This window comes from Brachypodium distachyon, chromosome 2 (genome assembly GCF_000005505.3).
Source record: "Brachypodium distachyon strain Bd21 chromosome 2, Brachypodium_distachyon_v3.0, whole genome shotgun sequence".
Classification (NCBI taxonomy): domain Eukaryota; kingdom Viridiplantae; phylum Streptophyta; class Magnoliopsida; order Poales; family Poaceae; genus Brachypodium; species Brachypodium distachyon.
In genome coordinates, this window is record NC_016132.3 from 17,446,487 (window position 1) to 17,459,533 (window position 13,047).

The window sequence follows — 13,047 nt, forward strand, 5'->3', positions numbered from 1 at the left end:
TACAAATATATGCTGAACAAATCGATTATAATCACAATAGCGTGATACATTTATACCATATCGAATGGGTGGCAATAACAAGTTAGGAAGTAGGGTAAACAGACAAACTTAAATCTTTGTAAGTGTAAAGTTAAAGAAAATGCTTTCACTTGTTCGTCTTCTTTTTTTTTGGACCGCAGTCATCACAAAGCATGATACGACACAAATGGTTTTTCTAAATAAATTTTTGACAGACCTAAGGGCAAAATGCAATCTTAGTTTGCAAAGAATTCTCCCTCATTCGAATTTAAGCCGTTCACTAAATTTTAGGAATCAAAATTATAGTTATTTCTCTGTCTTAACTATGACGACTATTTATTTCTTGTCTCTTGATTTTCAAATCAAGAATAATTGTCTTGCATGTATCGATTCATTTTTTTTTCTTTGTACAAATATTTTACCTCAATATCAATGTTTGAAAGTGTTTTCCGACTTATTAGTCATCATCCTTTTATTGTACCTTGATCATAGCATTTTTCAAAATGTGTCTTGAAAATCCAAACGGACACCATCTTCGGCACACGTAAATTTGACTACTACTTCCGTCACCAAACTACAGTAGTGAGAAATGTAACCTCGTGGAAAGACCCGTTCGGTCCAAGTCTGAGACGACATTCAATTGACCCCACGAAGATCACTCTAGAAGTGACTCACAAAGACTCATTCGGGCCGAGCATTTGGATAACGACCCCTCTAACCATTTCCTAACATAGGACTGAGTTGCATCTGTGGAGTCGATTGAACCATTCAAATAACATCGGCGGGTCAACTTTGTCCAAATATATGGCGACAGTCATGTACGCCTTATTTTACGCATTAATTTATCATCAAGCATTGCTTCCCCAAAATGGCAGAACGAAAAACAGGAAGGGACAAACCGTGCGTTTATACGTAGTAGTACCTAAACGTAGACAAAATATTGTTCCGCGAAATCAGAAAATGGACTAGATGAATACGGGCCCATAGTAGGCCCATGTTTCATCCTGCATCAAAGTTGGGCCGGACTCGCGGATTGAACCGTCGCCCCCACACGGCGCCAGCCCCTGCCCCAACTCACGCAGCCCACCGCTCCTCCGTTCGCCGCGACGAACGAGCTTCCTCGCCGGCGCGGCGGGTCTGTGCTGCCAACTCAGGCCGCCCGATTGGGCGGGCTCCGAGCTGCCGAGGTCGAGGCTTTACATGAGGCTGCGCGCCACCGTTCGCACCGGTCGGTCCGTCCGCGGCTGCTGCCGTGGCGCGGGGGAGGAGCTGCCTCTCCGACCCGGCGGACTCCTGCACCTAGGGGCTAGGGCATTTCACAGTAAGTGATTGTCTGGTTCTATTTTATACTGGTTTAGATTTGATTTGACGGTGTTGCATGAGTGGATATCTGGCCATCCTAGTCACTGTCTCGCCCTGACGCCCTGTGTCCTGAATTTCAGTTTAGCTCATAAACCTTTACCGTATGTTCACCAACCACTTGCAGGTTGTTTTGATTTTTACTGCGTGGATGACTGGACATGTTTTCACCCTAGTCCTACTGTCTTACCGTATGTTGATAAGAACCATTTGCAGATTGTTTTGATTTTGACGGCGTGGATGAGTGGACATTTGTTCACCCTAGTCCTACAGTCCTACTGTCTGAAATCTGAGCAAGTGTTCTCAATTTAGTTACATAAACCTTTACCATGTTTTAGGCAAAACTCGTTGGTTATAGCTCATTTCTTGAATAGCTTCCTGTAAGTGACGATAAAATAAGGAAAGCATTCTATGTGCGTTTGTTTACGACTCCTGCCTGACGCTCCAGATGGGGGCAATTTTAAAAAACTGCCTATAAATTGTGCAGGACTATTTCGGTGAATTGGCCGCCCGTGTCCATTCTATGTCAAATTGGTCACCTGAATCTACTTCTGCTATCTGCATGTACAAACTTACAGAATTGACACCCAAATTTGACTCAGGTTCGACGCCTCTGTCCATGTGACTAACACTGTGCCCTTGGCTAATTTATGAAGAGCAAACTGTACCGCCACCCAATAGATAAGATGTAGACAGCATTGATGTCACAGCTACAAATGCTGTTAGAAAGTGTTTTTTTTATTTGGGGCGTGAGAATCGTGCCTTGGCCATGTGATAAGACAGCGGTGTGTATCATGAATTTAAATCATTGTTGCAGAATTAATCTATTTCTTAAGGTGTGGAATTTGGTACTATGCTCCGGAGATAATTTTCCTGCCAAGTGCTTATCTTTTTTGGTTTCAAGTATACGTGTTTACAAAAGAAAAGATGTGCAAAAATTCGTTAGATTTTGCAGAAATATGTCTTCCAGTGTTTAAAAGAACAAATTCGAGAGTAGGACATGATATTTAAATGTTTAAAAAAGAAGTGGAGGTAAACATCAAAATTCTTCTCTGCACATCCTGTCAATACACATCTTTTTCTTTTTGAGAATTCAACAGGCAATAATTTTTATTGTCTTCTACATTAATCTTGCCTGTGATGTAGAAATATGGATATTATCACTGTAATAAATGCAAACCTAAGTTTATCTCAAATACCTTGACTCAATCCTGGCACATAAATGTCATATCATATTATCATCCTTACATAACTTATTGCACAACGCCCTACCTATTTTTTTAGATCAACAGGCTTATCGCCCTGTTCCATTTCCAAAGCAAGGCCCTACCTTGTGCTAACCATGTCGAGTTTGTATATATATAGATCAACCTGGCATGTGTCCAATCAACCCACAACAAAACAGAGCTCAACAAAAATGGCACCCACCGAAGTCAAGCATAGCTCTCAGGATTTGCTCCAGGCTCAAGTTGACCTTTGGCACCACGCATTGGGGTTTGTCAAGTCCATGGCACTCAAATGTGCAATGGAACTGCAAATCCCCAACACCATCCAACACCATGGTGGGGCTATGACCCCTTCGGAGCTGGCCACAAAGATCGGGCTCCATCCGTCTAAGCTTCCCCGCTTACGACGACTAATGCGTGTGCTCACCGTATCAGGCATCTTTGTTGTCCATGAAGCAGCCTCCGCAGACAAGGAGGCTGTGTACGGGCTTACCCCAACCACATGCCTCCTTGTTAGCGATGAAGTTAAATCAAACTTATTTCCCATTGTGACTTTGATGCTTGATTCAACTGTCATTACCCCTTTCTTTGGCATGCACTCATGGTTCCTAGATGAGCATTCCGTGTCCATGTTCAAAAAGGCTCATGGCGTTACCTTTTGGGAGATGGCTGACCAGGATAATACTTACAACCAGCTAATCAATAATGCAATGGTTTCTGATAGTAACTTTCTCATGGATATCATCTTGAGGGAGTGTGGTGATGTATTTGTTGGAATAAACTCACTTATTGATGTCGCTGGAGGCCATGGTGGAGCTGCCAGGGCAATTGCGAAGGCGTTCCCGCAAATGAAATGCACCGTTTTGGATCTTCCCCACGTGGTTGCAAATGCTCCTTCTGATGAGCATGTGCCCTTTATTTCTGGGGATATGTTCGAGTACATTCCACCAGCGAATGCTCTTTTCCTGAAGGTACACCCTTTAGATTTTTCTTCTTCTCTTTGCGCACATCCTCATTTTACAATAGGCTCTCATAAAGTGTGTATTTAGCTGCTTATACATATCAATTAAACCACTTAAGTAAGCAAACTAGTTTTTTTATGACAAAACTCAATGGTTTTTAATATTATAGGGACTAATGGTAATTTCATTTTCTTCTGTTGATGTACATCTTAGTGGGTTTTTCATGATTGGGGCGATGAAGACTGTGTCAAGATACTGAAAAAGTGCAAGGAAGCTATCCCTCCCAGAGATGCTGGTGGGAAAGTGATAATTGTAGATATGGTGGTTGGATCTGGGCCAGATGAGATAGTTACAAGGGAGACACAGGTTTTCTTTGATCTCTTTATTATGTATCTTGAGGGAATAGAGCGAGAGGAATTTGAGTGGAAAAAGATATTCATGGAAGCTGGGTTCACTGATTACAAAATTATATCAGTGCTGGGCGTTAGATCTGTTATTGAGCTCTACCCTTGAACACGGTGAATAAATTACAGCGTAATCGGTGTTGTATGTTCATAAACTGGCATGAACAGCATGTGTGCTGTCTTCTGATGTGCCTGTGTCTTGGTGTGAGTGTAATACGTTATTGTATGTTTGCAAGTCGTTGTGATCCATAAGTTAGTGCTCTTACTACAAGACAAATATATGTGGCAGGTTATATAGAATCTGCCCTGGTAGTGTATATAAACTACCATCTGCAGCCTGGTGTATTTTTAGTTTATGTTTATAATAAATAATGTCAAGATGATATGTGCCTGTTTCAGTGCCCACTCTCTTGTTATTCAGCGTTAATATATTGGTAAAACTGTGTATACATGATGAAATGAAAGTTTGTTTAAACACTTACGAATGATGTCTAGTTACATGTGAATTTTTATACTGTGATGCATGTCTGTTTGACAACTAAGAAATTCTACAGTTCCCTGCCAGCATGTAATCCATTAACGTATACTTTAGCAGTGTTGTATTTTCTGTCATTGATTTGCATCGGTGCATGTCTGTTTGACAACTAAGAAATTCTACAGTTCCCTGCCAGCATGTAATCCATTAACGTATACTTTAGCAGTGTTGTATTTTCTGTCATTGATTTGCATCGGTATTAGTTTTTCTCCAAAGTAATGTGTATTAACTAATCAATTCCATTTGCAAGTTGTTTTGTTCAAATTGTTGTTGCTGATTATTCAGTGCAATCCAATCTTGAATAATTGGCACTCTTCAGACCCGCATCACTCCTGCCAGGCTACTTCATTTCAGTTTACCTACCACGGCATCAATGCATGGCACAACCGGGTTTCAGTTTCTCTCCATCACATGTCAGTGTTTTGGAGGTTTACAACTACTGATCATCAGTAACTTTTCATATATTGTCGACGGTGCAGGTCACCAGGAGTAGTAGAGACAAAGAGTAGCATTTCCATCTCTGATCTCAGCACTTATTCCTGTTGATTATTCTGATCTTTTTGCTGGAGAACCTTGGAATCAAGGGACTGGCATTGCTTGTTTCAGGTACTCAACTTGACACAGAAGCCAAGTTAATTTGTCTCTGATGTTATTGTCCCGCCCGACAACAGTTACCAGCAGGTGCGAACCCACATGCTTCCTTCCATGGAGGATCAGTCATCCGCTTATGACTGAACTGAAATATGAGTCTGCCAGGGTTTTGAAAAACGAAAAGAAAAAGGAAAATCAAATTATTATTGGGTTCCTCCCCTGATGAACCATTGTGATAGTACAATTTAAATAAGTAATAAAATACATGATGTTAGCTAATAGCTAGTGAAAATTGTAGATTGACTTTTTGCACTCAGTTCCAATTCATGGATCCTTAGGGATAATTACTGACATTGCCTTTTCCTAAATAATCATGTATCTCATTAAGCTTTGCATTACACATGTAATGATTGGTGTGTCAGAACTGGACAAAAAATGATTTGCAACAAACCTTATCCAAATGCTTGAGGAAATGTGTTAGTTATGCATTGATTGGCTTTGGGCCATCAGACATCATAGTGAAAAGGAAACTAGTTTTGTTTAGTTTATCCAATTATTGATACTCCTAGATTGTGTCTGGATTTGTGTACTGACCAAACATTTGGAAAGAGAGTATATCGATATGCATATGACCCACCACGTTGAACACGGGTGCCAAAAGTATTTTGTTGGTATGCCCTTTTTTTTTGCGAAGGGTATGCCCAAATTGTTGCAGCAGTAGGTATTGGTTAGCTCATCTATTTTGTTCCTGAACACGGGGTAAACATAAGCTGATGGCAAACTTTTCAAAACTTTCCGTTTCTTTAGACACCACGTGGGAACCGTGATCACACAGTCCATTCTGGGTACATATTTGGACAAACTAGTAAGTAAAAAATCAGATAGCAGTCAAGAATATTTCAGACATCCTTGTTTGTGATTAAGATTTTAAGGGTCTCCTTCATTCAAAATACTTCTGAAGGATTATATTTTTGGAATATTTCCTGCACGGAGCGGTTGATTCATAGAATTTCAAACAGTATAATTTTTTCTCAGAATTGATTTGCACTAGATTTTCATCCATTTCAACCGCTTGGAAAGTGCCGATTTTCCTGTGCAAAATCAAACTTCCTTCCGACTTAAGTATTCAAACAAAATTGATATTGGTATTGGGTGGGTTTATGTCACACATTTACACGGTATTGATATTGCTGCGAGATCAGTTAACTTTCACTGTAGAAACGATATTAAGGAGGACTGCACATGAAACTTTATTCAGGTTGAAAAGGAAGTCATCATATATTTGTAACCCCTCACATAGACTCAACAGTCTTATTAGTCATCAGCATAAACCTTCACTATCTCTACCACGGAAACTTGCAAATTCATGGTTTCTGAAACTTCAAACTAACCCCTCACCATGCTTACCAATGCGCACCATGAATCTATCACGAGTACGATGTACTAGGACTCGAGGAGAGAACTCCGGGCACTATCAATCTATCATGAGTATGATGTACGGCTTGGGGACGTCAATTTTAAAGCGAGATTGCACTTTCTTGTGATTCTGCTGCATCATGACGAGATGATGAATCTTGTTAAGTACGCTTGTCATGCAGCAGAACATATAGTAGTAGGCTAGTGGTACTCCTGCAGCTATTTGGAGTTTGAACTAAAACAACGACAACAATTTAGGATCGGAGGTTGTACAATTTAAACAACTAGACTGACTGGTATGCAAGCAACCAGGAACAACGGGGCTTGTACAATTTAACAACTAGACTGACTGTTATGCAAGCAACCAGGAACAACGGGGCGAGCGGCCAGTAAAGGACGACGACCGTAAGCAGCACGAGAGCGCAAATGGAGGTCGCCGGCGAGGAGGGCGAGGAGCTGACAATGAGCACGAAGGAGATGCTCTAGGGACACACCAAGCTCTGCACTGCATCCACGCCTTCGCCTCCGTCAGGTCCATGGCGCTCAAAGGCCCCGTGGAGCTCGGCATCCCGGCCAGGCGCCATCCCCCGCAATGGCGGTGGCGTGCGACCCGAACCTTGCAGCGCCCTTCTTCGGCATGAGTGCGTGGTTCCTCGCGGTGGACGACGATCTGCGAAGCCCGGCGCGCCCGTCCATCTGTCGTGCGGACCTCTGGGACATGGCAGCCCGAGCACCGTGCTGAGCAAGGCGATCGGCAACGGCATGGACTCCGGCAGCCGCCCACGCGCAAAAGGTGTTCGACGGGCTGAGTTCGCTGGTATCAATATTTCTTAAGTTACACAGAGCTTCCTCCGTTCCATAATTCTTGTCGAAACTATCAAATTTACCAAATTATGGTTGGATTTGTAGCTTCCCTTTAAAGCTTAGAAACTTAATTTCTGTTGGTGTGAGTGCTTTATGCTGGACTATTTGGAGAACACGGAATGATGCTTGTTTTAAGTTTACTTATCCTAGAGACCCTGCTAATCTGGTCTTTATTTTCTGTTATTGGTTGAAGTACTGGGCGATTATGCAGAGAACTGAGGCGAGGGAGATTCTGGAGCTGGGTGTGCAGATGGTACAACTTGTGGTGTCGGAGATACTACACCCACGGCATGGTGCCCATGGTTGGAGTCTTTTTCAGAGGAGAATTGACTGCTGATTGAGATCTTTTCTTTAATAGTAGACAATGTGTTCAAGGAGTTGGTTAATTCTGGGTTTTGTGATGTTTCGAAGAGCAGATTGGAGGTCTGCTTCTTCAGTTATTTCTGTAACCCTTGGTGGGAAACCTAAACCTGCTTTTTTATCTTTTGAATTCTGTACTAACTGATTTCATTAATGAAATCGGGGGCCTGGCTCCTCCTAAAGAAAAATACCAAATTAGTTGTTGTGGTTATATGTTCTCAGACTTCTCGTCCTCTTGCTAACTCGGTAGGCTAGAGGAGTTTGAGGATATGCTGCACGTAAGAAAGTCGTAAAATATGTTTTAGAAAGGGCCCTTCTAAGTTCTAACAAATCATGTTTTAATAAACAACAAATATCTGTGGCCAAGAGGTCCAACAATCATGTTATACCTATAACACAATGATAATGAGCACCCCAAATCTGCACAAAATTGGCTAAAATTTAGCATTGCACAGGCATATAATACCGCTGTATCTCGGTATCTTTTTCTTTTATTTAAAGAACGCTTGCTAACATATGTTGCGTTAAAAATCATCGAACTTAAATAAAAGTAGACAAAATATTATTGCGCAAAATAAGAGAATGGACTAGATGGATACGGGCCCATAGTAGGCCCATATTTTGCCCTGCGTCAGTATAGTTGGGCCGGACTCGCTGGACTGCGTCAAAAACTTAGGATTTTGAGGTAGAGCACCGTCCGGATTCATCGGTTCCCCTCACCTCCTGTCGCCAGCTTGGTGCTGCGAGGTGGGAGGAATTTCGGGTACTCCTGAGTGTTTTCAGAAGTTTTTAGTATTACGAGTCTTGCGATCTTCATCGGCAATGCTACGGCGGAGGGTGCGATGCCGTCGAGAATAAAAGTACTCTGGTTCTTTCTCTGCTGCGGCGGTGCCTTATTGCGCAGTGTCACGGAGCCAGAGAGTTTTACTCACCGCGGATTCGATCTGTCCGATCACATGGATTTTGAGTTGATGTCCTCGCAGATCTCTTCATACGGATTTGATGAGTTTTTGTCAGTGTGTCATGATGCTTTTGTTGGTTTGATCTTTTGTGACTTTGGAGTCTTTCTCTGGCATTTTCGTGAAGATCATATGGTCCGACGACCTGCACCTCTAGGGGATCATCCCCGGCCCAAGTACGTTCAACGCTCACAGCTTCTTATCTTTTTAGATGAGCGACTCAAGGGGCTTTCCGAAACCTTTGAAGATAATCAAGTTCGTGCAGGGGTATGAGTGACAATGTTACCGCTCCGGTCTAATTACAGTTCTTTTGCTGAAGTCTGGAGAGTATTTCGTGTTGCAAAGGTTAATGCCACGAAGAATATGCTTTCGAGAAATTTTATTGTAATTCTTAGTCATAGATGTTACTTTGTAGTTTCTTGTGTTTATGATCCGAAGCACCGTACCTGTAGTGGTTTTCGTTTGAATAAAGTCACGGGAGATTTAAAAAAAAAACATGGCAGCAGCCACAGGCCCCAGTCACGCAGCCCACCGCTCGTCCGTTCGCCGTGAGGCCCGTGAGAAACGAGCTTGCCACCTCGCCGTCGCGGCGGGTCTGTGCGCCGCCGAGATCGAGGCGTAAACATGAGGCTGCTCGTGGTCGCGCCACCGTTCGCACCGGTCGGCCTGTGCGCGGCTGCTGCCGTGCCGCGGCGGAGGAGCTGCCACTCCAACCCGGCGGACTCCTGCACCTAGGGCCAGGGCGTTTCACAGTAAGCGCGCTTGTCTGTTTCTACCTTGTGCCGCTGCAGATTTTATTTTAGCGGCGTTGCATTAGTGGACATGGTCATCCTAGTCCGACTCCCTCACCATGTGTCCTGAATTTCAGTTTAGTTCATAAACCTTTATCGTGTGTTCATAAACCACAAACAGGTTGTTTTGAAATTTACGGCGTGGATGACTGGACATTTGTTCACCCTATTCCTACTGTCTCACCGTATGTTCATAAACAGATTGTTTTGATTTTGCCGGGCGTGGATGAGTGGACATTTATTCACCAGTCCTACTGTCTGAAATCTGAACAAGTGTAGTTTCAGGTGAAATCGTTGGCTGTAGCTCATTTCTTGAATAGTCTTCTGTACGCAGCGTTAAAATAAGCGTGCTATATGCGCTTGTTTACGACTCCTGCCTGACGCTCCATATGGGGGCAATTTTCAAAAATTGCCTATAAGCTGGATATTTTTTTACTGAATTGGACGCCATGTCCATTCTATGTCAAAATGGTCACTCAAATCTACTGCTATGTGCATGTACAAAACTAATGAATCACCCAAATTCGAGTCAGGTTTGGCACCTCTCTCCATGTGAGTAACGCTGTTATCGAGGTTAATTTACAAAGAGCAAACTGTAGCGCTGCCCAACAGGCAAGATGTAGACAGCGTTGATGTCACAGCTACAAATTCTGTTAGAAAGTATTTTATATTTGGGGTGTGAGAATCGTGTGTTGACCATGTGATAAGACAGCAGTGTATTTCCTGAATTTAAATTATTGTTGCAGAATTAACCTATTTCTTAAGGTGTGGAATTTGGTACATTTTCCAGAGATAAATTTTCCTGCCAATTCCTTATCTTTTCTGTTTTCAAGTATAGATGTTTACAAACATCCTTTGCAGAAGTATGTCAAGAGTAGGATATGATATTGAAACGTTTGAAAAAGGAGTGGAGGCAAACATCAAAATTCTCTCTGCACCAACATTCTGTCAGTAAACATCTTTTTTTTTAGAATTCAACGGTCAATTTTTTTTTTTGAAATCAATAGGCAATAATTTTATTATGTTCTACACTGATTTTGCCTGCGATGTAGTGTATATTATCACTGTAAAAAATGCATAATTAAGTTTATCTTATGTCTTATCATCCGTACAAAACTTATTGCACAAGGCCCTACCTTGTGCCTAACAAGGTTTAATTTGTGTATATATAGATCAACCGGCATGCGTCCAATGCACCACAACCAAACAAAGCTCAAGAAAAATGGCACCCACCGCTACTACATAACCGGTTATCAGTAACGGTCGGGACCGTCGTTACTAACTTCGTGTTACTGATGATACCCATCATCAGTAACGGTCTCTGATGTATATATACATCAGTGGCGGTCGCTCCTTCCTGACCGTTACTGATGTATATATCATCAGTAACGGTCGCGTCTCCCCATCACTGTCGGTCGATCGACCGACACTGATACATTTTCGGTATTTAAAATAATAATTAAAATCACAGTAAATACACAGAAATACACAACAAATTATATACAGCACAACAAATTATGTACAGAATGTATCTCATCACAGAAAAATACATATCACATCACATCACATCATTTAAAGCATACAATTGTATATAAGCCGCATCATATAAAGAATACAAATGTATCTCACTTCACGACATTGATTACAAAGTGTCAAAATTCCATAAAAACATAATTACAAAGTGTCAAAATTTCATAGAAGCATATAAAAAATACAAATGAATCTATTGTCGTGGGTGAACCCTAGACAGACTTGTTCCACGCGTTCAAAGAAGTCCCCACTAGGCTTGATGACCTCATTGTTTATGAGATGGGCGAACTCCCTTTGAATGCTATACATGACCCATTTAGGTCGGTGTCCCATTGTCATTCGGGGCCGCCAGTACTCTTCCATCGCCGCGACTAACCCCTTCCACTCAGGCTTGAACATGCTGGCATTCTCCATAAGGATGTGACAGCAGTAGTAGCCACAGAACACACTGCCGGGCGGCTGTTGCTGGCAAGAGAACATGTGGTTGTGGTGAGACTCATCTTTATAGCCTTTACCAGCTAGTTTTCCCTTGGTCGCCACTTTCCAGGCAGTGTTAATGAGTGATTTGATGGGTTTCCAGAACCTATCTCGAACACCCTTCTTCGGAAGCAGTGAATTGAAGTAGTACACCGCGGACCAAGGCAAACAAATGAGTAGTGTCACCTAATGGTCTCTGTTTTCAAAAGAAACAAATTTTAGTATCTAAGGATGTATAAGAAAGACTGAATTAGAAAAAACAAACGGTTCGATATATAAAATTGAATTTACTCCAAATTAAGGAAGAAGAGGATGAAGTCGTCGTCCGCGTATTTCTCGAGACATGCCACCAAATATTTAGATGCCATGGTTCTTGAGGCATCCTTTTCAGGCTCAAGACCGATGTCACCGTAGTTGAACATCGCGGGGTCTAGAATGGCTACTTTTTTGACCTCCAATCGCCGCAGTTCTCTTATTTGGTAGGCTGACCACAGCCTTAAGAGGTTGATATCAAGCTTTTGGCGGTTGAAGAGGTGGAACAGTTCGTTGAACTCCACACCAAAGGTGATAGGATGTTCCTGAATGCTCCCAGTTTCTTGGTCAAAGAAGCCATAGTCTCGTGGGATTCTAACATTGATCTGTTGGGCATGCTGTTCAGAACCAGCTGATGCTTGCATGTAGAACTAATGAAGCTCTTGCATCTCTCTGGACATGGCACGCAGGGAATCTTCGGTGACCATCGGTCTTCCAGGATAGTAAAGAAGCACCCGGTCGAACTCCCTAGCCACGAAATAGGATCCGTCTTCGAATCTCTGGCCTTGATATGGGTTCTTGATGAGAATGTCAGGCCTATTGTCCTCCCAGACTCCAGTTATGTCAGGCACATGGTGCATCTCATCTTGAGTGACAGTGGAGGACTCCTTGATGGTCTTGCCGTCGCGCCCCCTCTTTTTATGCCTCCTCTTACTGTCCCATGCCTTCTGCTCCTCTGCCTTGTACTTGTCATCGATCTTGCGGCCACCCATGGACTCAGCGGCACCCAAGAGAGAGAAGGTGGGAGGGACACTTCCAGTCTGTGCCGACCCTGTGGTCTGGCTATCTTTGAGCTGTGCAGGCATCGACATTGCCCGCTCTTCATCTCCGCCGGCATCTACAGGAGGAAGTATCCTAGGGGAAAGGCCGAGCGGCGAATGAGAAGTACCTTTCTGGACGGAGGGAGATAGAGTCATAGAGGGCCGACATTGGTTGTAGAGGGATACCAAGCTCCTAGGCCACATCGATGGTCGTCGACGACAGAGTCCACCATCACACTCACTTGTGCGTCGTTCATGAGAATGCCGTGCACCAGTGGCGGTGATTGTCTGGGCATCAGGCGGCCAATGGCGCCTACAGGCTTCCCAGGCTTGTCAACGTGGATACGACATTTCACCTGTGCCTGCGCGTAACAAGAAGAAGGCATATGTGTGTAAGATCTTTATTCATGAAGGTAAGGATTGAAAAAGAGTTTGAAAAGATTGCTTACAAGGATGTTGTCACTCGGACCCTGATCATTATC

The 13,047-nt window shown here is 42.9% G+C and overlaps 1 protein-coding gene across 1 annotated transcript; it reads left to right on the forward strand.

Moving 5' to 3' along the window:
* Positions 1–1,087: 1,087 nt before the first annotated feature.
* On the forward strand, positions 1,088–4,374 carry LOC100832641 (acetylserotonin O-methyltransferase 1). Its single transcript, XM_010232860.3, has 3 exons — positions 1,088–1,339; positions 1,865–3,574; positions 3,779–4,374. Exons 2-3 carry the CDS (start codon positions 2,720–2,722, stop codon positions 4,076–4,078), a joined length of 1,155 nt encoding a protein of 384 aa, XP_010231162.1. The 5' UTR covers positions 1,088–1,339; positions 1,865–2,719; the 3' UTR covers positions 4,079–4,374.
* The last annotated feature ends 8,673 nt before the right edge of the window (positions 4,375–13,047 follow it).

What these genes read in the sequence shown, in the direction of transcription:
- LOC100832641 (XM_010232860.3), top strand. Translation starts at nt 2,720, where the DNA reads ATGTCGAGTTTGTATATATATAGATCAACCTGGCATGTGTCCAATCAA. An exon ending in CGAATGCTCTTTTCCTGAAG is followed by an intron (nt 3,575 to 3,778) that starts GTACACCCTTTA and finishes TGTACATCTTAG; the next exon opens with TGGGTTTTTCATGATTGGGG.